This window comes from Rhinoderma darwinii, chromosome 8 (genome assembly GCF_050947455.1).
Source record: "Rhinoderma darwinii isolate aRhiDar2 chromosome 8, aRhiDar2.hap1, whole genome shotgun sequence".
NCBI classification, from domain to species: Eukaryota; Metazoa; Chordata; class Amphibia; order Anura; family Rhinodermatidae; genus Rhinoderma; species Rhinoderma darwinii.
In genome coordinates, this window is record NC_134694.1 from 42,287,482 (window position 1) to 42,310,939 (window position 23,458).

General features: G+C 41.9%; 1 protein-coding gene across 4 annotated transcripts in view; it reads left to right on the top strand.

Annotated features, from left to right (window-relative positions):
• The window catches only part of NUP62CL (nucleoporin 62 C-terminal like), an 88,110-nt gene extending 65,219 nt beyond the window's left edge, over positions 1-22,891 (top strand). For 3 of the 4 annotated variants that reach the window (XM_075835622.1, XM_075835619.1, XM_075835620.1), the window contains 7 exons: positions 542-611; positions 8,787-8,934; positions 9,018-9,067; positions 13,261-13,395; positions 14,204-14,315; positions 19,927-19,993; positions 22,718-22,891. In XM_075835622.1, the coding sequence (XP_075691737.1) occupies positions 542-611; positions 8,787-8,934; positions 9,018-9,067; positions 13,261-13,395; positions 14,204-14,315; positions 19,927-19,993; positions 22,718-22,809 (674 nt within the window). In that variant the 3' untranslated portion in view covers positions 22,810-22,891. The remainder of the gene's footprint in view (positions 1-541; positions 612-8,786; positions 8,935-9,017; positions 9,068-13,260; positions 13,396-14,203; positions 14,316-19,926; positions 19,994-22,717) is intronic. The other variant, XM_075835621.1, reaches the window with a different exon arrangement.
• Positions 22,892-23,458: the final 567 nt, after the last annotated feature.

Sequence of the window (23,458 nt, forward strand, 5' to 3'; positions counted from 1 at the left end):
AATGACCGCCGTAAAAAGACGTATCGGCGGTCATTAAGGGGTTAATTTAGCTTGCTCTTTCTGAACAGTCAACGAGAAGTCAAGGCGTTATACAAAGACTTTTGCATTTTGGAAGGTGAGCATTTTAGCGATTTTTAAAAGTACTAGGAGGGGTCCCGGAGAGCAGGTGAGGCAAGGATTCTGTTCTCTGAAATGCAAAAGTGGGAGAGAACTTTTTTTTCCAAAATGTAGTAGTGAGCCATACTTCTAAGAAAGATTCAGGGGTCTTACCTTCTTCCTTTCTTCAGGAAGGCACACAATCTGCAGGTTGGAGCGGCGTTGATGGTTCTCCAGGTCATCTAGTTTCAATAAACGTCGATTGTATTGGTGTCAGAGATCACGTATGTCTCTTACAAATGGGGCAGCCGTGTCCTCCAAGATACCCACCCACGTTGCAGCCTCAGTCACTTTATCTCTAAGACCCCCCCCCCCTCCCCGCATTACATTTGATTATGCAATGTATGCATATATTCAATCAATAATAATTTGTTATCTTTTGCAGCAACCTTGGCTAGTAAGCCACAGACTACTGGAGCAGTCCAGAGTATTACTTCTGGCCCGGCACCTGTAAGGTAAGCAGAAGGCAGCACTACGGTCTGCTGACCACCCCCCCCCCTCCCATATGGAAATATAATTATTGACACTACGTATTGATTAGTTGCAGTTGGTGATGACTTATCTGTGTACTGTACTACAGGCATAAGATGCACTGGCATAATATCATGCACACACTAGATTTATGAATTATACAGCTTACCCAGGACAAACCTGTCATTTGGTTGCCATAGACACTACAAACAATTTAGTGCCCTATTCGTATTCACTCTATATAGGCAGCTGCTATGGCGTACCATGTAAATATCTTCAGTATCCTAATTATATAATAAAATGGCTTCAACAACACAAAGCTGTTGGGCTGTTCATGCAAGCAATGCCTTCTGTACATGGGCACCCTTATAGTCCACTAATAATAATTACCATAATCATTTTTCACCAAAAACAAGCACCAGGGAGCTTTGGTGGGAATGTTTGCATAACTCTCAACCATGGGGATTCAGCTTCTATCCGATTGGCTGCACATGACCGCTGGCGGCCAATCACAGCGGTTTTGGGGCATGGCACATCCTCCCTCACTGCTGATTCTGCTGGGAACACAGGACCTCCTGACTGTGTCTTTTTGCCGTTAGGATAGCGCACACATTCCAGTAAATGGGTAAGACTGGCCTTTTCTCACTACAGGTGCCCTAGCCCTCATTACCTGAAAGGTTTTTTTTTTTCTCACTTTAGGAGTATTTTCCCTAGCTGACCAAAGTGTGCTGGACCTGGTTGGACTCATTAGCCATCTCACCCCCATCCTTTAACATAGCGTGTGTGATCTGGTGCCCCCCTCCACTGTATTGTCTGCCCATAGTGGAGCGCCTTCTCACCAAACAACTATCACAGTCTGTTATGTCTGCTCTAAATGCAGCACAATGTTCCTCTGGTTAGCCTACTTCCCTATGATTCATGCTGGCCTCCTGGCCAAGCGTCTGTGGCACTTGCACACCCAGCATTGCCTATGCCTGGTATTGTGGGAATTGACCCGTACTGGGCCCATTCCCATTCTCGGACCGTTTGTAACCTTGTGGACATGACCCAGTCCATGATGGGCATAATGGTTCGCCTTTCTGACCAACCACCTCTGAACTCTGTCCATGTCTTCCTCACGAGGCAGGCCCAAAAAACGGGCTAGGTCCACTCTACTAACTTCATTTTTACTGGCCTCCTGTGCCTCAACTCCCCCACCAGGGGTGAGGTCCGGTGCCTTCTCACCCAGGGGGGTCTTATCAGAGTGGGAACTTTCTGATTTGGATGAGAAAGGGTCTTCCAAACAGTCCACGTCTGTTGAAGTGCTTATTAAGGCAGTCTGTGACATGTTACAGGTCACTGATGCAGTACCTTCTCCTTCGCCTGATTCAATTTCCTTCCTTCAACTTTAATGGTCCTAGAAGGTCTTTCCAGCTCATTCTGAGCTTGACAGCATAGTTTGCAAGGAATGGAAACAACCGGACAAGACGTTCACTCGCTCTTGCTGGTTGGATCTTTTGTAACCTTTTTAGGAAGGGGTCTCTTCCAAGTCTGATAAGTCTCCGACGGAGGAGCACCCCATTTCCCTTCTGGCCAAAAACGACTACTTTTACCAATGGCAGACACAACTTTCTCTGAATCGCTGCGTGGAGTCCTCTGCCAAGTTCGCCTTTGAGGCCACTGACTACGCTTTACCTCGACCTGGGGCAGCACAGCTACCACTGAATGGGCACACAACTCCGTCATGGCCTCCTCTCTGCGGCTTCTCAGGAGGAAATGGTTGATTTCTCCTTCTCTCTAATGCTTCCAAGTATCTCTGCGAGGCTTCTTTTGATGCTGCTCCTCTAGTGGCTCGTGCTTCAGCCTCTAACATTGCTATATGCAAAATGACCTGGCTGAATGGTTGGTCTGCAGATACAGCCCTCAAGTGGCCCTGACCGTGCTTCCTTTTTCAGGTTCCCGTCTCTTCGGGACAAACTAGACGAGATCATCTATGGAGCTACTGGTGATAATAGCACTTTCCTCCTCCAGAACAGGGTCAAACTGACCGCCCTGTCAAGAATGCAGTTCCTTGTTTTCGGCCAATTTGTGGGTTTTCCAGCACTCGATCTTCCAGACAACTGCCCCACCGGTACCAGAAGGCTAAACCTTCCGTTAAGACTTGCTCCTCCTGGAGAGCCCGACCTCAGTCTGCCACGGCTGGACCTGAGAAGCTCAACTCCGCCTGAAGGTGCGCCCCCACTCAATTAAGCTGGGGGCAGACTTCTATACTTCAAGGATGTCTGACTTTCCCACAGTTCAGATGCCTTGGTTCAGGGAGTGGTATCTTCTGGATACAAAATCGAAGTCTTCCTCCAGGGGGCCGCCTTTTTTGAGCAATTAACTCAATGAGTCAATCTTTGTGCCCTCGACACAAAGATTTTGAGGGTATTACTCAAAACTTTTTGATGTATTAAGAGACTGCTCGGTTAGACACATCCTAGACCTCAATAGTCTCACCGAGTACGTCAACGCTTGCAATTTCCGCATGGAATCCTCCAATCAGTCATCGCTTCTATGGAACAGGGGGAAGTACTTTCCTCAGACGTCAAGGTTGCATATTTGCATGTTCCTATTTGCCAGCGACACCAGCGTTTTCTGTGCTTTGCAGTGCCTCCTCACCATTACCGGTTTGTGTCTCTTTTTCGTTTGGACTGGCAACAGCCCTGAGAGCTTTCAACAAAAATCCTTTCAACAAAAGTCTGTGGTGATGGCGCTCTTTCGGACCAGGGCTGTGTCGGTCACCCCTTACCTGGACAATATCTTGATTAAGTCTCCTTCCAGGGAGGACAATGTGACTGCACTGCAGATCACTCTGGACACCTTGTGCCGGTTCAGCTGGATTACCAAACGCTTCAAAATCTTGCCTGTTCCCATCCCAACATATTGTATTCCTTAGCGTGGCCTTCGACACTCAGTGAGGGTGTTTCTTCCTGGTCTGTCCTTCAGAAAGGGATTCGCTCATTGCGGGCCGCTGCACAGACCGCCTCCAGCTTCTTATAATGGTCCTTGAGACCATGGTGGCCCTGGTTTGAGGCCATTCCCTTCGCGCAGTGCCACACTCTCCTTTTTCAGTGGGCGATCCTCTCCCGGTGGAACGGTACTCCGGACACTTTCAATCAACGAATCCTTCTTCCTGTGGCTGTCAGTCGAGCCCTCGAGTGATTGATCAGCAGTACGCCTTTCAGGGGTCAACAAATGGCTTGCAGACTTCCTAAGTCGCAAACGGGTAGATCTCGGGTAGTGGTCCCTCCTCCAGGAAGTCTTTTGACTAGGTTTGTGCCAGATTGAGCAGGCCGTATGTGGACCTAATGGCGCCCAGGTACATTTGCAAGGTTCCCAGCTTCATCTCCCGAGCCCGGGATCCATAGGCCTACGCCTATGCACCTCTTTTGACTTTTTCCCTTCTTGCCAGTTTGGGGAACTTCTCCTGGAAAGTGTTGCCCTGGTACGATGTGTGTGGCCCCGCTTCCAGAAGTACTGGGTGCCCCCCCTTCCTGGTCCCTAAAGATTAGGTTCTTGATAACCACCTCTGGAAATTCCAGGAAAGTTCCCCTCTGGCCTGTACATCGACGTAGCACGTACACATTGTACAATGCCATCTGTATGATGTGCCCGGCCAGCTTGTTATACCACACCGCAAGGTGCTGTAGGGTGTCAGGACTTGATCTGACAAGTCCACCCCTCCCATGTACCTATTGTAGCCCAGGATGCAGTCTGGTTTGGGGGTCTCTACTGGTACCTCGTACAGGTACATGGGTACTGGTGTGACATCTCTCTTGTCCTTGTACTTGTTGCTGCTAGAATGTGCCCTGCGCTCACCCCTTGTTTGCCCTGCAGAGTCTTAGGGAGGCCTCTCAGATTTCTTCTAGCAGTGCCGCATGCCACAGGACTGGAAGCGAGGCAGTTGAAGAGTGGGACACCGGTATAAAAATTATCCAGGTAGAGGTGGTAACCCTGGTCCAGCAGTGGGTGCACCAAATCCCACACAATTTTTGCATTGATTCCCAGTAAGGGGGGGCATTCTGGGGGCTGAATACTGGTGTCCTTCCCTTCATATATCCTAAACCTGTAGGTATACCCTGATGCACTCTCGCACAGCTCATACATCTTCACGCCATACCTTGCCTTCTTACCCAGCAGGTACTCGCAGAATTGAACCCTCCCATTAAAATCCACCAAGGACTCATCAATAGAAATACACTTCTCGGGGGTGTATGCTTGGGAAAACCGGGCACTGAAACGGTCTGATAGGGGTCTCCTTTTATACAAACGGTCAAAAGTGGGGTTATCTCGGGGTGGGCACGGCTCATTATCAGTATAATGTAAGAAGCGAAGTATTGCCTAATTTATTTTTTTAGGTTCTAGTTCAGTTCTGAAGTTGCTTTGATGGACCTATATATTAGAAACCCCTATGAAACACCCCATTTTAGAAACTGGACCCCTCAAAGTATTCACAACAGCATTTAGAAAGTTTATGAACCCTTTAGGTGTTTCACAGGAATTTAGAGCAAAGTAGAGGTGAAATTTACATATTTTTTTTTGTCAGAAAATCCTCTTTATACCATTTTTTTTTATAACACAAAAGGTTTTACCAGAGAAACGCAACTCAGTACGTATTGCCCAGATTCTGCAGTTTTGAGAAATATCCCACATTTGGCCCTAGTGCGGTAATGGACTGAAGCACCGGCCTCAGAAGCAAAGGAGCGCCTAGTGGATTTTGAGGCCTCCTTTTTATTAGGCACCATGTCCGGTTTGAAGAGGTCTTGTGGTGCCAAAACAGTGGAAAACCCCCAAAAGTGACCCCATTTTGAAAACTAGACCCCTTGAGGAATTCATTGCATTTTTAATGGGGTGCATGTGACTTTTTGATCAGTTTTTATTCTATTTTTAGGTGGAGTGGTGACTAAAAAACAGCAATTCTACTATTGTTTTTTTATTCTATTTTTTTTACAGTGTGCACCGTGCGCTATAAATGACACATTCACTTTATTCTGCGGGGCGATACGATTATGGCGATACCAGATGTTTATAGTTTTTTTTTATGTCTTATGGCGTTTGCACAGTAAAATACTTTTTGTAAAAAATCATTCACTTTTTTGTTACCTTATTCTAAGAGCCATAACGTTTTTATTTTTCCATCAAGAAAGCCGTGCGAGGACTTATTTTTTGCGTAACGAACTGTAGTTTCGATCAGTACCATTTTTAGGTACATGCGACTTTTTGATGTCTTTTTATTCAATTTTTTGGGAGGTGAAGTGACCAAACAATTGTGATTGTGGTACGGTTTATTATTATTTTCTTTTACGCCGTTCACCGTGCGGGATAAATAATGAAATAATTTTGGAGTTCAGGCCGTTACGGACGCGGCGATACCAATTATGTATAGTTTATTTGTTTGTTTATATATTTTTATTAATAATAAAGGACTGATGAGGGAAAAGGGGGGATTTTTGCTTTTATTACTTTTAAAACTTTTATTTTCTTATTTTTACACCTTTTTTTTTTTTAACTTTTTTTTTTACTTTATTACTTTGTCCCACTAGGGGACATGAGGGCAGGAGGCCCTGATCGCTATTCTAATACACTGCACTACATGCGTAGTGCAGTGTATTAGAGCTGTCAGCTACTCACTGACAGCAAGCATAGTGGGTCCTGACTTCGTCAGGACCCACTAGGCTTCCGTCGATGGCAGAGCCGGACGCCATTGTTTGGTGTCCGGTTGCCATAGCCACCATCGCCAGCCGCTATCGCGTAGCAGGCTGGCGATTGTAGCTTAACCCATAAAAAGCCGTGATCACTATTGAACACGGCTTTTCAGGGGTTAATCAGCGGGGACACAGCGATCGGTCCCCGCTGTAGGAGCTGTGACAGTTCACTATTGAACACGGCTTTTCAGGGGTTAATCAGCGGGGACACAGCGATCGGTCCCCGCTGTAGGAGCTGTCACAGCTCCTGCATTTGTCGGGAGGACGGCCGAAATGGCCGTTACTCCCGCGACGTACTATTCCGTCGCTGAGCGCGAACGTATTGGTTAGCGCGACGGAATAGTACGTCGCTGAGCGGGAAGGGGTTACGTTTTATTGGAAAAAAATTAAGATTTTAATTTTCACGGTCTAATTCCACTAAATTCAGCAAAAAAACGGTTGGGTCAAAATGCTCACTATACCCCTCTATAAATTCCCTGAGGAGTGTAGTTTGCCAAATGGTGTCTTTTTGGGGGTGTTTCCACTGTTTTGACCCCACAGGACTTTCAAACACCCGACATGATGCCTATATTCTAATAAAAAAGAGGCCCAAAAAACTACGAGGTGCTCCTTTACTTCTGAGACCGGTGTTTCAATTTATTACCACACTAGGGCCACATGTGGGATGTTTCTAAAAACTGCAGATTCTGGGCAATAAATATTGAGTTGGGCATGTTTTGTAAAACCTTCTTTGTTACAGAAAAAAAATGGATTAATATGGATTTTCTAAAAAAATATAAAAAAATGTAAGTGCTGTTTTGAATACATTGAGGGGTGCAGTTTTTAAAATTGGATGACTTATGGGGGTTTCTAATATATAAGGCCCTCAAAGCCACTTCAGAACTGAACCAGTCACTAAAAAAAAAAAAAAAAAAAAAAGGCTTTTGATATTTTCTTGAAAATGTGAAACTTTTATTATTATTTTTTGAGGGGAATAGAAGAAAAAAAATCAGAATTTTTTTTCCACACTTTCGCATCCTAAATTTGAGCCGTTTACCCTGCGGTACAAATAAAATACAGCAATAAGTTTATTCAGCGGGTCGTTCCGATTGCGACGGTAACCGATTTATATCGTTTTCTTATGTTTTACTACTTTTACACAGTAAAAACGCTTATTTTTCTAAATAAATTTAGTTTGTTTCTCCATATTTGAAGAGCCATAACTTTTTTTTATTTTTCCGCTGATGCAGCTGTGTGAGGGCTTTTTTTTGCGGGATGACCTGTATTTTTTATTGGTACTGTTTTGGAGTACATGCAACTTTTCGATCACATTTTATAAATTTTTTTTTTTTAGGGCTGGATGAACAGAAAACTGCATTTCTGGGATTGTTTTTTATTTTATTTTTTTATGTGTTTGCCGAGCGGGTTAAATAATATAATGGCTTTATAGTTTGGGTCATTATGAATGCGGCGATACCAAATATGTGTAACGGTTTTGTTTTTTTTGCATAGTAAAGTGTTGTGTAAGGGGAAAAAGTGTGTTTATCATTTTTTCTTACTTGGGACTTTTATTTATTGTAAACTTTTATTTAATCTTTTTCTTTAAGTTTTTTTTTTTGTTTTAGTCCCACTAGGGGACTTTACTATGCGATTTTTTTTTTTTATATCACTTTTATAATACACTGGCGTGTAGTATTGCCTGTCGGTGTAAAACTGACAGTCATCTGTTAGGCCATGCCTAAGAAGCCACCATAGAAGTGCCATAGAAGCCACTGGCACCCCGCTTAGGTGGTTAAACCTGTGGATTTCAATCCGCCCTACTCCAAGCCCTCAGCTACCTTCGGTAGCTGGGAGCAGGGAGCTGTAACTGCTTCCGGCGATGCTGTTTTATTCTGATGCAGCTCCGTGAAAAGGCGTATGCATCGAAATAATGCCGGTTAGTGGTCGCCGTGAAAAGGCATATTGACTGTCACTAACTGGTTAAGACGTTGGAAATATAAACTTTTTTTATTAAAGTTTTCTGAAGTAGAAAAGCTGCAAATGCATCTAGTCGCAGTTTGTGCAAAAAATTTCGACTTTTGATGCATTAAGGTTGCCCAAGGCGCTTTTCTAAAATGTAAGCGGATCCTCGTAAAGGGGCTCAACATATTCCTAATTTAATAAGAAGTGTGTGCCTCTTAATATATTTGATGCATCTCACTTCAGCTATCTTTATATTAACTGATGTATGAAATGCCAGTAATAATAATAAATCTACCCATAGTGTGCACACTGCAGTAACTTCTATGTAATGATCAGTACCAGCTGTACCTACATATATAAGACGTGCATCGTCAAAGGCCAGACTTGAATTCGCTTTGTCACAGTAAAAAAGCGCTGCATGCTGGGTGCGTGCAACAGAAAATTGTAACGCAGACGTTACCAGAGCCTAATGTAATGTTTTTCTGCTCATAGTAGTACCCCTGCTGTTATGAACTATGCTCAACTGGAGAACCTTATCAACAAATGGAGTTTGGAGCTTGAGGATCAAGAAAAACATTTTTTGCAACAAGCCACACAAGTTAATGCCTGGGACCGAACACTGATCCACAATGGAGAAAGGGTAAGACATGAACGCATTAGAGGTTCTAGTGAATGGTAATAGCCTCTGTAGCCATCTAATGTATAATTGCTTTATGTTGTCAGATTACCGCATTACATCGAGAGATGGAGAAGGTAAAATTGGATCAGAAGAGGTAAGACCATGGAAATGATCAACTTTCAGTAAGTACCGTATTTTTCGGACTATAAGACGCTGCTTTTTTTTCCCTAGAAACTGAGCTGTAATGTTTGTCTGCGTGTTATATCCTGAAGGCAATCCGTGTATGAAGAAGCAGGACACTGAGCTCGGTGCTTCAAAGGTCCTTGCAGTGCGCTGTTATGGGAGCAGCAGGTCCTGTGCCATGTGTAAAGAATCTGTTACCTGCTCACTGAAGTGTCGCATCTTACACACACAATTCTGTAATCTTAGGCCCTGTTCACACGGAGTTTTTTGCAGGAGGAAAATTCCTCCTGTAAAAACTGACCCTGGAGGTTTTCATGTTTGATGTGGTTTTTGACGTGGTTTTTGACGTGGTTTTTGAGGCGGTTTTCCAGGCGGTTTTTGCCGAGGTTTTCACACGCATGAGGCTGGGTTCACACAACCATGTTACGTACATAATGTACGGAACGTATTTCGGCCGGAAGACCCGGACCGAAGACAGTGCAGGGAGCCGGGCTCCTAGCATCATAGTTATGTACGACGCTAGGAGTCCCTGCCTCTGCGTGGAACTACTGTCCCGTACTGTAATCATGTTTTCAGTACGGGACAGTTGTCCTGCAGCGAGGCAGGGACTCCTAGCGTCGTACATCACTATGATGCTAGGAGCCCGGCTCCCTGCACTGTCTTCGGTCCGGGTCTTCCGGCTGAAATACGTTCCGTACATTACGGACGTAACATGGTCGTGTGAACCCAGCCTGACATCCTTCTGTCAACGGATCTGTCACCATTGAAATGAATGGTGATGCAAACGGAACTTACTTCACACTTGCCTTTCCGTTGAGGGGTTCCCCTGACTGAAAGCACCGACGGAACCCCTCAGCAGAAACCACGCTGATGTGAACAGGCCCACATTAAAAAAAACATTGTTTTCTGTTTGCATCATCATTGACTTCAATGCTGATGGATCCGTTGCTAATGGGATTCCCTACACTGCGGTATTGGTTCAGTCGAAACGACAGAACCCTTTGCACAACGGGGACAAACAGAAACCATTAGCAACGGATCTGTCACCACTTCACACTTGCCTTTCCGTTGAGGGGTTCCCCTGACTGAAAGCACCGACGGAACCCCTCAGCGGAAACCACGCTGATGTGAACAGGCCCACATTAAAAAAAAAAAGTATACTTACTTCTTGAATCAATTTCCCAACATCAATGTCCATTCGGTGGTACACCTCTGCTGTCGTCATTTCTGTTCCTGAAATGTTAAAAAAAAATAAAAAAGAGATGACATACATGAACAACTGCATAACAAAATTAAAAAATTAAAAATAAAAAAATTGAAAAAAAAAATCTAAAAAAAAAATCAGAAAAAAAAATCAGAAAAAAAAATTAAAAAAAAAATTCTAAAAAAAAAAATGCACAGCTCCATACATGTATAGCATGTATGGAACATAGGAGCAATTGCACTTACTTGTATTCGATTTGGATGCAGGACTTGGGTTTTCTGTATCCCTGAGTTCTGTCCACGATGTTTTTCAGGCTCCACGAGCAGACAGGAAATGACAGCCCCTTGCTGGGCTGGACTAGCAGCAGGAGACGACTCCTGCAAAACACTCGGCAATATACTCGTCAGAAAACACCTCACTAGTTCGAGGTGTTTTTTGACGTGTCCCCATTGCTTTCAATGCGGTTTTGGACGCGGAAACCGCATCAAGAAGGGTCATGTCCCTTCTTTTTGCCGCGAGGCGTTTTTTTTACTCGCGGTAAAAAAACGCCTCCGTCTCCCATTGAAATCAATGGGAGTCATTTTGGGTCGTTTTTGGCGCGTTTTCCGACGCGTTTTCCGCGTCAAAAAACGTGTCAAAAAACTCCGTGTGAACAGGGCCTTACTGTTCAGCGAGCAAATAACAGACAATTGTACACACAGCACAGTAAATCTATGCAGGTGCTGATCTGCATGGACATTCTAGCCACGTCCCCTCCTATGTACAGAGCAGCAAGAAGTGCAGATTCAACACCATTAACCCCTGCTTCTCCACATCTCTGTCTGATGAGTTCAGGGGAGGGTGAGCGCACTATAGCTGCCAATATCTTGTATTTCTGTGGCTGACATTCTATTGGGCCAATGTGGCTGGCATTGGGGCACTGTGGCTGACATTCTATTGGGCCAATGTGGCTGGCATTGGGGCACTGTGGCTGGCATTGTATTGGGCCACTGTGGCTGGCATTGTATTGGGCCACTGTGGCTGGTATTGTATTGGGACCCTAGCTGGCATTGTATTGGGGCAATGTGGTACCCTATTGTCTGAATATTACCCAGGAAGTGTAAAGTTAAAGGCGAACCCTTTTTTCTCCACTTTTATGCTACAAATTAGCGGTGTGTCTTATGGTCCAGTGCGTTCTATAGTCCGAAAAATACAGTACTCATCCTGTATGTAACATAAGGCCTGTGATATTTCGGGAAATGCTAATCGCCATACAAGGAGCCACCTTTTCTCTCTGTCCGGAATTTCAGTTTTTCTAGTTTGTATTGGCATGCAATATCAATCTATTTCATTTACAGCTTTTCTTCACTTTGATCCTTCTGATTTTCTCTTATATTTTTTTATTAGAAATGAGAGACTGGCTTTAATTCTACAAGATATGCAAAAAGTTTATACAGAATAGGGCAGATTTATAAAAACGAGCAAAGTCAAGGTGTTGCACGTAGCAACCATTTAGTTCTTCTAAATCTCTGCCACTGTGTGTTCTCATCCAATATTCAATTACCCCCCCCCCCACCCACACCCCCGACACACCCCTATGAACATTGCCACAGTATGTGTACCTATGAGCTGCGGAATTGTCACTATAGAAAGTTTAAAAGGAATGAAATATTCTTAAACATGACCCTGTCTCCTCTCCTATGATTGAAATGTAAAAACAGGGTGAACAATGCTTTGAGCATATACTGACTGCCACAACCATTTTTTTTTTTTTTATTGCACTTCTTCAAATAGCTTTTTCTTATATTGCAATCTATTTGTAGTCCACTGCAGAAAACATTAAGGTAAGTTTATGACCAACTTAAACAATGTCAGTTTGGCTGGTGCTCGCACCTTTTGATATATACGTATTTGGTGAGGTTTATTATTAACCTGCTGCACGAATGGTGCACCAATCTCTACCACCCCCCCCCACCACCTGGCAAATAATGCCAGATGGGACCTCTCTAATAAATGAGTAATATTCTGGGAACTCTGAAGCCCCACCTAATTTCTCCAATACGTTTGTGTTGGGAAAAAAGTGTCACAAGTACTTAATAAATATGGCATTTGGCCCAGGTGGTGTAAATACATAAATAAACCTGCCCCCATTTTAATTTTATTTTAACTTTCAGTCTTTCTCTGATTCTAAAATGATCAGAAAATATTTTATAGCTAGATGCAATAATTTACAGATGCAAGGCCCCATTCACGCCACGTTTTTGCATTCTTTTGAAATGTGTTTTTTTCAAGATTAAAAAAAGTACCTTTTAAACGCTATGTAAACCTTTTGAAATGCATTTTTTCTTTTAAATAAAAAGGTCAGTGCGATTAGTGCAACTTTATAATTTAGTTTTTATTAAAAATTATTTTTACTTTTTGAGATACAGCTGTATTGCGTGCTAAATCCTGTTCCCGTCAGGTCCGCGGGACTGACTGGTTCAGGTCTTAGAGAACGATACAGCTGCTCTGCATTGAGAATACAGAGCAGCTGTAACTCAAACTAAACTAATTTATAAAGTTGCACTAATCACACTGACCTTTTTTATTTTAAAAAAAAAACAAAAAACGTTTACATAGTCTTTAAAACAGGATGCCTATCCTGTTGCGTCATATTACTATTGACTTCTATTGTACAAAGAATTAGATCTGTCTAGAACAGGACAGAAAAAATGAGCCTGCATCATTTTATTTTTTTTTGTGCTGTTGCATACATTTTAAATGGTAAATTTTCAGAATAAAAAATCCTGTACCTTTTGAAACTGGATGCAAAAATGTGGTGTGAACCTAGCCTTCTATATAGCCATTGAGATTTAGATAAATCCTGTTCACACACTGTAGCAAGGCATTCTAGAGCATGGTTTGTCTCCCCAAATATTTTGTGCCATGTTTTACTAACCACCTAATAAAAGGGTTTTATGGACCTTTTATATTTTCTTTAGGTTGGATCAAGAATTGGACTTTATCCTTTCTCAGCAGAAAGAGTTAGAGGACCTTTTAATGCCGTTGGAAGAATCAGTCAAAGAACAGAGTGGAACGATCTATCTACAACATGCAGATGAGGAGAGAGAAAAGACGTACGTTATTAGGGGATCGATTAAGCTTGGTACTTTCTAGACCTATAGTAGGGAAAATAGTGGATTATTTACTTAAACCTAACATGGATTTGTTGGGAACTGTTCACATCAGCATTCGCTTTACGTTGATGGGTTCTGTCAGGGGAACCTATGAACGCAATCCAAACGATAACAACTGTGCTATTGATTCCGTCGAAAAAACTGAAACCTTAAGGAACGGAGACAAACGGAATATATTAGCAACGGAAGCATTACCATTTAATCCTTGGTAATGCTAATGGAAAGTTATGGTTTCTGTTTGGTTTGCGTTTATGGGTCCCCTGACGGAAAGGTCTGATGGAACCCATCAATGGAATCGAACGTTGAACCCTTAAACTGCATTTACTTATAGAAATAATACTTTTATTTTTTGTTCTGCAACAGGAAGTGCAGACTTTTTTTTTTCTGTTTCCTAGAAGTAACGGTATATTCACACACTTCAAAATTGATGCAGAAATTTCTACAGCTGAATCTTTTGCATTCATCTGAATGGGGTCGTTTCTGCAAGCCCCATTCAGACTAATGGGACAGTTGCAGTATTTTTTCCAACAAATCTGCGTGTAAATATATTCTAACAATGTGGCTGTACTTATTGTCACTTTCATGAAATAAACCGCCTTAGCTGAATAGAAAAATGAAAATATCTTGAATAGATATCTAATTAACACACTGGCTATTGCATTAACTTCTGATTTAGTAATAACAAATTGATTGTCTTTTATTGTAATGTACTGTATAAATCTCCTGCCCCTTTTACTTTTGTGAACAGATACAAGCTAGCAGAGAATATTGACGCTCAACTAAAGCGTATGGCACAAGATTTAAAGGATGTTATAGAACATCTCAACACGACTGCAGATCCTGGTGATGCCAGTAATCCGGTGAGTAGTTAAATGCACAATTGTTTAAAGACAAAGGTATTACTGATCAAATAGAGGTGCGTAATCCCTTAGCGACAATTGTCTTTGTGGCAGGTTCCAGCTGTTTCAAATAATTGACTTCTGCCTGCAACTGCTGGGATAGGAGAGAACTCCAATGTTGGCCATTTAATAGATTCCATAGTCAATAGCGACCGAGGCATCTGAGGGGTTAGACCGTGGGGGGCAACCTCTGTCCCCTAATGGACCGCCTTGGATTGGCAAATGGGGGCCTATTGAAGGCTTCCAGTTCTGCCATCTGTTCTCTATTATTAGACTGGATTCATACACAGGGTTTTGCTACATTTTTTTGTAGCTTTTTTTAATTTTTTTTTAGTGGGGCCAGATGTTACAATACAATTTTGTATTACCAATGCAAATTCTGTGACGTTACTGCCACTAGATATCTCCCTTCCTTTAACCTTCTGTCAACCCTGTTGTCAAGCAAAATAGTTACAGAGGAGACTGACTACAGGAATTAGAGGGTGTTCTTCACTGCCTGCCCATACAAGTCTATGGAGAGGGGGGAGCAGGAGCAGAGTGAGAAAGATAAGCACAGATATGCTTCTCACTACTACTATAGATTGTCCTCCATATATATATATATATATATATATATATATATATATATATATATATATATATATATATATAGGACAGCAGGATTCTCCTATCCTGTGTGTGCAGTGTGTAGATAAACATGATGGCTCAGAGACCATTGAGGATTAAATAAAGAGCCTACAGAGTGGGAAATCTGCAAAAAAAAAGAAATTCAGTCATATAAGAGATAGAAATAGTTTTATTCCTCACATATGACCGCTTATTCTTCAAAAAGTCACCTGAATAGCTGGGTATGCGTTAAAGTCCATAGTAAAATATAAAAAGCACTACATACAACTGCGTTTTGTTATGTGGCAATTTTTTTTGTCAGTGGCCTTTTTAAATTGCATTTTTGAAATCCTATAGAAAAGTCTATGTAGAAATCGGCATACCCAGAGCATGCTACCTAGTACTAAATGTAAAACGCCACAAAAAGACGCATGTTACATTTTAATAACCCTGGCGTTTTTTTATGGAGTTTATTTTGCCAAAATAAATCTGTGTGAAGGAGGTCTAAGGGTAAGGCCCCACGGCGTGGCCCTGACCCAGCCGCGATGCGACCAACAACTGTGCCAGTACCATGACTGGTGCGGCTGTCAAATAGCCTGTTAATGGCCCACATTATTGTGCCGCAAAACGGGCCTTTACCTGCAAAATTGTCCAGCCATTAATTAATACACGCATTATGGCCTCACGATTAGGTAAAGGTCAGTTTTTACCCGCACTAACACGTGACTATTAACAGACAGCTCTGCTGAACATGGTGACATTGTGGTTGTTGGCCACACCGTGGCCGGGTCAGGGCCGCACCCTGTGGCCTTACTCTTAGAGGTTTTTTTCATAATTACCACAGGATAAATGTCAGATCAGTGTGGATACAGCCACTGGGATCCCCATTGATTCCAAGAATGGGGCCCTATGTGACTAGAGCGGTATTGCTCATGCCCGGTCATCGCTCCATTTACTTTCTACGCGTAAAAAGAAATTTTTTTTAAATATAAAAGTAAAAAATAAAACATTTTGGGGTTGAGAAATGAACATGGGTTGGAATAGAGGAATGGGTTAGAACATTTAATAGGAAAGAGAAGAAAAGTGGTACAGATAGTCATATAAAGTGCATGTATACTAATGCCGGAAGCCTCAATAATAAGATTGAGGAATTAGAGTTGATAATGCTGGAGGAGAATTGTGACATAGTGGGGATAAGTGAGACATGGCTGGATGATAGATATTACTGGGCTGTTAATATGCAGGGTTACAGTCTGTTTAGAAATAATCATACTAATAAGAACTGGGGTGTGGTGTGCTTATATGTAAAATCCTGCCAGAAAGCCATTCTTTGTAATGATGATGGGAAATGATCACGTGGAGTCCCTATGAGTGGAAATAAGGGGAGGGGGAAGGAATAAATAAAATACTGATGGGGTTCGTTATAAGTCTCCAAGTATAATAGCAGAAGCAGAAAATCAACTAATAAAGCAAATAGATGAGGCAGCAAATCATAATGAAGATATTAACTACCCTGACATAAACTGGGAGGCAGAAACCTGCAAGTCCTACAAAGGAGAAACGTTTTTGACAATAATTAAGGGCAATTACCTTTCACAACTGGTGCAGGCCAGACAGGATATCAAAAGTACAGGTTCGGGTCACCTAGGTTAATAGTGACCACAACTATAATAATTTTTCATCTATCCTTTCATAAGAGTACCTACAAAAATGCTAAACTGCATAAAGGGTAATTTTCATGGGATAAGGGATGACCTTAAAGGCGTAAACTGGGCCAATATCCTGAAAAATAAAAATACACAAACTAAATGGGACATTTTTAAAGCCTCTTAAATAGGTCCTGTGAAAAATATATACCTTATGGTATATACAAGCTACAGGATGAACCCCATGTGGTTAAAGAAAACCAATGATGGGGGGGGGGGTGGTGGAATAAATGATAAAAAGAAAGCGTTCAAACTACTAAAGCAGGATGGTGGTGACGAGGCATTAAATAATTATAAAGAAAAAAATAAAGTGGGTAAAAGACAAATAAAGGCAGCAAAGATTTGAAACAGAAACTCGTTGCCAAAGGAAGTAGAAATAACCCCAAATACATAAATAACAAGAAACTGAAAGTGTTGGCCCTCTCAAAAATAATCTGGGTATAATCGTGGAGGAGAATGAGGAAAAGTCCAATCTATTAAACGCCTTTTTCTCTGCTGAATTTACACAGGAAAATCCAAAGTCAGACGTCACAATTAGGGATAAAGTAAATTCTCCATTAAATGACATCTGCTTAACCCAGCAAGAAGTGCAGTGTCGCCTTAACAACACTAAAATAGACAAATCACTGGGTCCGGATGTTATACACCCCCACCTTCTGAAGGAATTAAGTACCGTTATAGACAGACCTGATATTTCTGATATTTTCGGATTCTATTATCACTGGGTCTGTTCCACAGGACTGGCGCTTAACAGATGTGGTGCCAATATTCAAAAAAGGGACAAAAAGTGATCCCGGAAACTATAGACCTGTAAGTTTAACCTCCATTGTGGGTAAAATATTTGAGGGTTTTCTAAGAGATGTTATTCCCGAGTATCTCAATGCAAATAATCTGTTAACGCAGCATCAGCATGGGTTTATGAGGGATCGGTCCTGTCAAACCAATCTCATTAGCTTCTATGAGGAAGTAAGTTCTAGACTGGACCTGGGTAAGGCTGTGGATGTGCTGTATCTAGACTTTTCAAAGGTGTTTGATACTGTGTCGCATAAAAGGTTGTTATATAAAATGAAAATACTGGGACTGGGGGAAAATGTGTAATTGGATTTACAACCGGCTCAGTGATCTAAAACAGAGGGTGGTTATTAATGGTACAGCCTCCGAGTGGATCGCTGTTATCAGTGGGGTTCCACAGGGGTCAGTAATGGACCGTCTCGTTTTGTAATATGTTTATTATTGGCCTTGTAGAGTGTTTAGAGAGTATAATTTCAGTATTCAGATGATACTAAGCTCTGTAAAGTATTCAACACAGAGGAGGATAATGTAATACTACAGAGGGATTTGGGGAAGCTGGAGGCTTAGGCAGAGGAATGGCAAATTAAGTTTAATGTGGATAAATGTAAGGTTATGCACTTGGGCTGAGGAAACCGATTTTACAATTCTGCATTAAATGGTAAAACTACTACTGAAAATGATTTGGTGATATTGGTGGATAGTACATTTACCAGTGCCAGGCAGCTGCTGGTAAGGCAAATAAAATCATGGGATGCATCAAAAGAGGCATAGCTGCTCATGACCGGAACATAGTTTTGCCTCAAAAATCACTAGTCAGACCACATATGGGATATTGTGTACGATTTTGGGCACCTGTGTATAAGAATGACATGGCTGAACTAGAACGGGTGCAAATACAGCTTAGGGGTAATCTAATTACAATGTACAAATATATAACTGGACAGTATAGAGATCTTTCTAATGATCTTTTACACTGTCCTGTAACAAGGACAAGGGGGCATCCTCTACGTCTACAGGAAAAAAGGTTTAGCCACCATCACAGACGGGATTCTTTACTGTGAGAGCAGTGAGACTATGGAACTCTCCACAACAGGATGTTGTGATGATTGATTCTTTGAACAAGTTCAAGAAGGGCCTTGATGCCTTTCTTGAAAAATACAGGTTATGAGCGCTAGATTCTGGGGATTTAACATTGATCCAGGGATTTATTCTGATTTCCATAATTGGAGGCCGGGAGGAATTTTTACCCTAATGAGGCAATTGGCATCAACCACATGGGGGCTTTGCCTTCCTCTGGATTAACACTGTAGGATTATAGGTTGGACTTGTGTCCTTTTTCAACTTTATCTACTATGTAATTATGTACACCAAAAAAGTAAAAATAGACGCTACAGTTCGCCCCACAATAAACAAGCCTAATGCCGTCCATCCACGGAAAAAGAAAGTCATGGGTCTCAAAATATGGCGACAAAAAAAGTAAAAACACTTAAAAAATAAAAAAAAATAAAAAATTGTCTTCTTTCTTTTACTACTTTTACAAATTATGAATTTGATATCGCTGTAAACGTATGGACCCGCAGAATAAAGTTAACATGTCATTTTTATCGCACAGTGAACGCTGTAAGAACGAATAGGAGTTGATGGAAAAAAAAACAAAACATTTCACCTCACAAAATAATTTTACAATAATTTTTAACATATTTTAGTACATTAGTACATAAAATGGTACCATTAACAAATACAACCCACCCCCCACCCCAAAAAAACTAAAACAAGCCCTCATATGGTTATGTCGATGGAAAAATATAAAAAAGGTTATGGCTCTTGAAATACGACGATAGATAAATGAAAAAAAAATGGTCTGTTTCTGCATGCCTTAATTTTTGTCAGGAGTTTTCCCCTGCTTAGTGCTACATGTTCCATGGTCATTGTATACTGTATGTATTCCAATCTACTGCACATTACTTTCTAGGCTGAACTAAGTGCAAATTAATAAAATGGTTTAAAGTGGAGCTAAACGTTTGACAAACTTCTGACATGTCAGAAGTTTGGATTGGTGGTGGTCCGAGCACTGAGACACCCACCAAACGCTAAAACGAAGCAGATAAAGCACTCGTGCTCAGCCGATTCGTGTCTATTCGGCTTTTTCCGGAAATAAATGTATCGGTGTACGGACTCCGTAGAAAGTCTATGAGCCCGTACTCCGATACATCGGCTTTCCGGAAAAAGCCGAACAGACTTGAAGCGGCTCACATGAGCGCTTCAGCTGCTTCGTTCTAACGATTGGTGGGGGTCTCAGTGCTCGGACCTCCACCAATCCAAACTTCTGGCATGTCACTATGACATGTCACAAGTCTGTCAAACGTTTAGCTACACTTTAAACCTCTTAAATCATTGAAAAAAGGGTCATACCCGTCAAATAAAATGAAGTATCCAACGGTTCAAATATGTGTATTTTGCTTTCACAGCTCCAACAAATCTGTAAAATCTTAAATGCTCACGTGGATTCATTGCAGTGGATCGACCAGAATTCAGGTAAGTTCAGAACTGTCCTTTTCTGTAAGGCAGAGTTCATACAGTGGGGGGAATAGAATTAGTTTTACGACAGTTTTCTGGCAAAAAAAAGTCACTGATTCTGGCGCACATCATAGTTGCGCTAAAAGTTGCAACTTTTTACTTGTTTCCCTTTTCAAAAACGGATGGGGCTTAGTCAAAGGGGTGTGTCCTCCATCGATACCTCAAATTTATTATAACGTACACCAGAAGAGTTGCGTAAATTACAGCAGGAATTTATGCCAGCCCATCCCCCTTCGATCTGACTACCCCTTCAGCTGAGTGCACCATGTTATAGGTGCTGCTGCACAGACCCTGGGGCACTTTGAAATACCTATCTGGCTTCCACTGTTCTGGAGATATCGGTGCCATTATTATTGGTGCTCGATATGTAAGTTAGCCCCTGTACTGTCAATGGGGCGTTCCTGGATGTGCAATGGGGGGTGGGGGCGTGATAGTCATCGACCGTGTCAGTGCGGCTTCTGCGACCTCTTGGGAGATCAGCCTTTTCATCACTGGCTGACAGGAGTGGAAGAGTGGAGAAGAGCTACTCCTTCTCGTGTGTTCGTGTGTTTGTGTGTTCGTGTGTGTGTGTGTTTGTTCGTTCGTTCTCCCCCTCCCTCTCCAGCTCCTGTCAAGGAAAAGAGGTTTTGGAAGAGAGATAACACAGCAGAAGCCGCTCTGACACTGTTCGCAGCTGATTGGATATTCTCCGAGCGCTAACTATCACACTCCCCCCTGCCATGTTCAGGAACACCGCACCACAAAGGTTGGATTGATGGACTTATGTCTTCTTTCAACCTATGTAACTATGTAGCTGCACAGGTATGGGGTAGTGGAAGGTTCCCTTTAAAAAAATAAAAATGGATTTATACTTACCTGACCACTCCGCTTTTCCCAACGGGATCCCCTCTGGCTCCCTTTTCATGTTGCGGCTTATTTAAGTCATCAGCTCTGTGTCGTCGCACAGGTACTGACACTGTCCGGCATCCGAACCTTGACTGAGTCACGGCATGAAAAGGGAGCTGGGGGAACCCAGTGCGGTGTGTATGTAATGGGGGAATGGATGAGGCATGGTTGTTAAGTCACAATTGTGGTTGCGCACCATAATGGAGATAAGTGACCTATATTAAAAAGCGTTCGCCTCTTAAAGAAGTGCTCCAACTATTTTTTTGCCTATATAGTGCAGCATAGGCTGCTATTAAAGAATAATGTAGAGGCTCCTGTGTATACCCTGTTTATACCGGTTTTAGTTGATTAGCCATTTATGGGTTGTCTGCCATATTGGTTTCTTCTTCCTCTCTGATAGTTCTTCTAATGCAGACTACATTTCCCATGATGCTTTGCAGAGGGGCAGTCTCATCATACTGCACTTGCTTTGCTCTGAGTCCTATCTAAGTGCAGCATGTAAGAGAACAGTGACATACACTAAGTGCCTGTTCACATCACCGTTCCCCTTCGTTGAGGGGTTCCATCTGAGGTTTCTGTTGGGTTAACCCCACAACGGAAAGGCAAACGAAAACCTCAGCTTCCGTTTCCCTTACCATTTAACTCAATGGTCAAGGAAACCTAGCTAATGGTTTCCGTCTGTCACTGTTGTGACAGGGTTCCGCTGTTCAAAACGACAATGGTGAGGGAAACGGAAGCTGAGATTTCCGTTTGCCTTTCCGCTGAGGGGTTAACCCGACGGAAACCTCAGACGGAACCCCTCAGCGGAAAGTGACAGTGATGTGAACATAGCCTAAGATTCAGTATGAGGACAGAAGTTCTATGTATCTTTACTCCTCTGCATTCTGCTTGCAGTTTCTCCATGTCAGTCCTAACGAGCAGGAGACAGCGAGGAGCATCTAATACAAATACACATTAGTGCAGCCTTTCAATGTATGGACTCCTCTATTATATCTCTGCAGTCCTAGTGCCTTAGGGCAGAAATTATATGCATGGGGGTAGGCATTCAAAGAAATAAGGAGGGTGGCGCCTCAGAGCTGCCAGAAAATATTTGATAGGGGAGTATATAATCATGTAGTTCACAGAATGTCAGCCACACAGGAGAAATGACCACCTGCCTACACATGAGAACATGATCTGTTCTGGTGGTCAGACCACATGACACCTCTGCCCATAATGAAAGAGTTCAAAATGTATAGATGCAACTGAGCTGGAAAAAAATAAATGACACTGTTAGAATATTGCTGGTGAGTTTCCATTATTTGTGCAAAAAAAAAAAAATTGCTGGAGTGCTTCTTTAATAAATGTGTTGCTCCTTACCACAGCAAATTGGTTATTAAGACTCGCATGCAACGCCAGTCGTAATCTGCCCCATTGTGTAGTTGTTGCGGAATACACATTTCGCATAAAAAGTACAGTACAATGTACACCATATTAATGCCTATGGATTTAACATGCAATGTCATAAAATATACACTATAATAGACAAAAGTATTTGGGAACCTACTCATTACACCTACTCCTGTTTGTCTATTATAGTGTATATGTGATGTGGCTCTGGCCTTATACTTTACTATAAAGGCACTGAAACTACTCTGCACTGGACCTTAATCGAAGATACTGATTAGAAGTATTAAATAAGTACTGAAACTTCTCCCCTTCTTTTTGATTGGGTGGAATCTGAATTTTTCAAAAAGAACTGTACTGCAAACCAGGCCTTCTTATATAATTTGGCTATCCTTAACTTTCTTCCTGCAGCTCTTCTTCAAAGGAAAGTAGAGCAGGTGACAAAGGAGTGTGAGAGTCGGAGGAAGGAACAAGAGAGAGGATTCTCCATTACATTTGACTGAGCTAAATGGAGCAGACTTGTGTAGTATATGTGCTTGGTTACATTTTCTGCTTTTCCTAAATAAAGTTGTTTTTCCCCCTTAATGCTTACTTGTGCGATTTTTCTTTCTTTAACCCCTTCAGGACCCTGCCTGTTTTGGCCTTCAGGACCCAGCCAATTTTTTCAAATCTCACGTGTTACTTTATGTGGTAATAACGTTAGAATCGCTTGGATAGGTAAAAGCATTGTTGTACTTTATGTTAGTGAAAAAATTTTGTCAAGAATTTTGGTATTTATTTCTGAAAAACACCACAATTTAGAAAAAATGTGCAAAAATTAGCATTTTTCTAAATTTAAACGTATCTGCTTGTAAAACAGATAGTAATACCACACAAAATAGTTACTAGTTAACATCCCCCATATGTCTACTTTATGTTTGCATCGTTTTTTTAACGTCCTTTTATTTTTCTAGGACGTTACAAGGCTTAGAACTTTAGCAGCAATTTCTTATATTTTAAAGAAAATTTCAAAAGGCTATTTTTTCAGGGACCAGTTCAGTTCTGAGGTGGCTTTGAGGGCCTTATATATTAGAAAATCCCCAGAAGTCACACCATTTTGAAAACTGCACCCCTCAAGGTATTTGAATCAGCATTCACAAAGTGATTAACCCT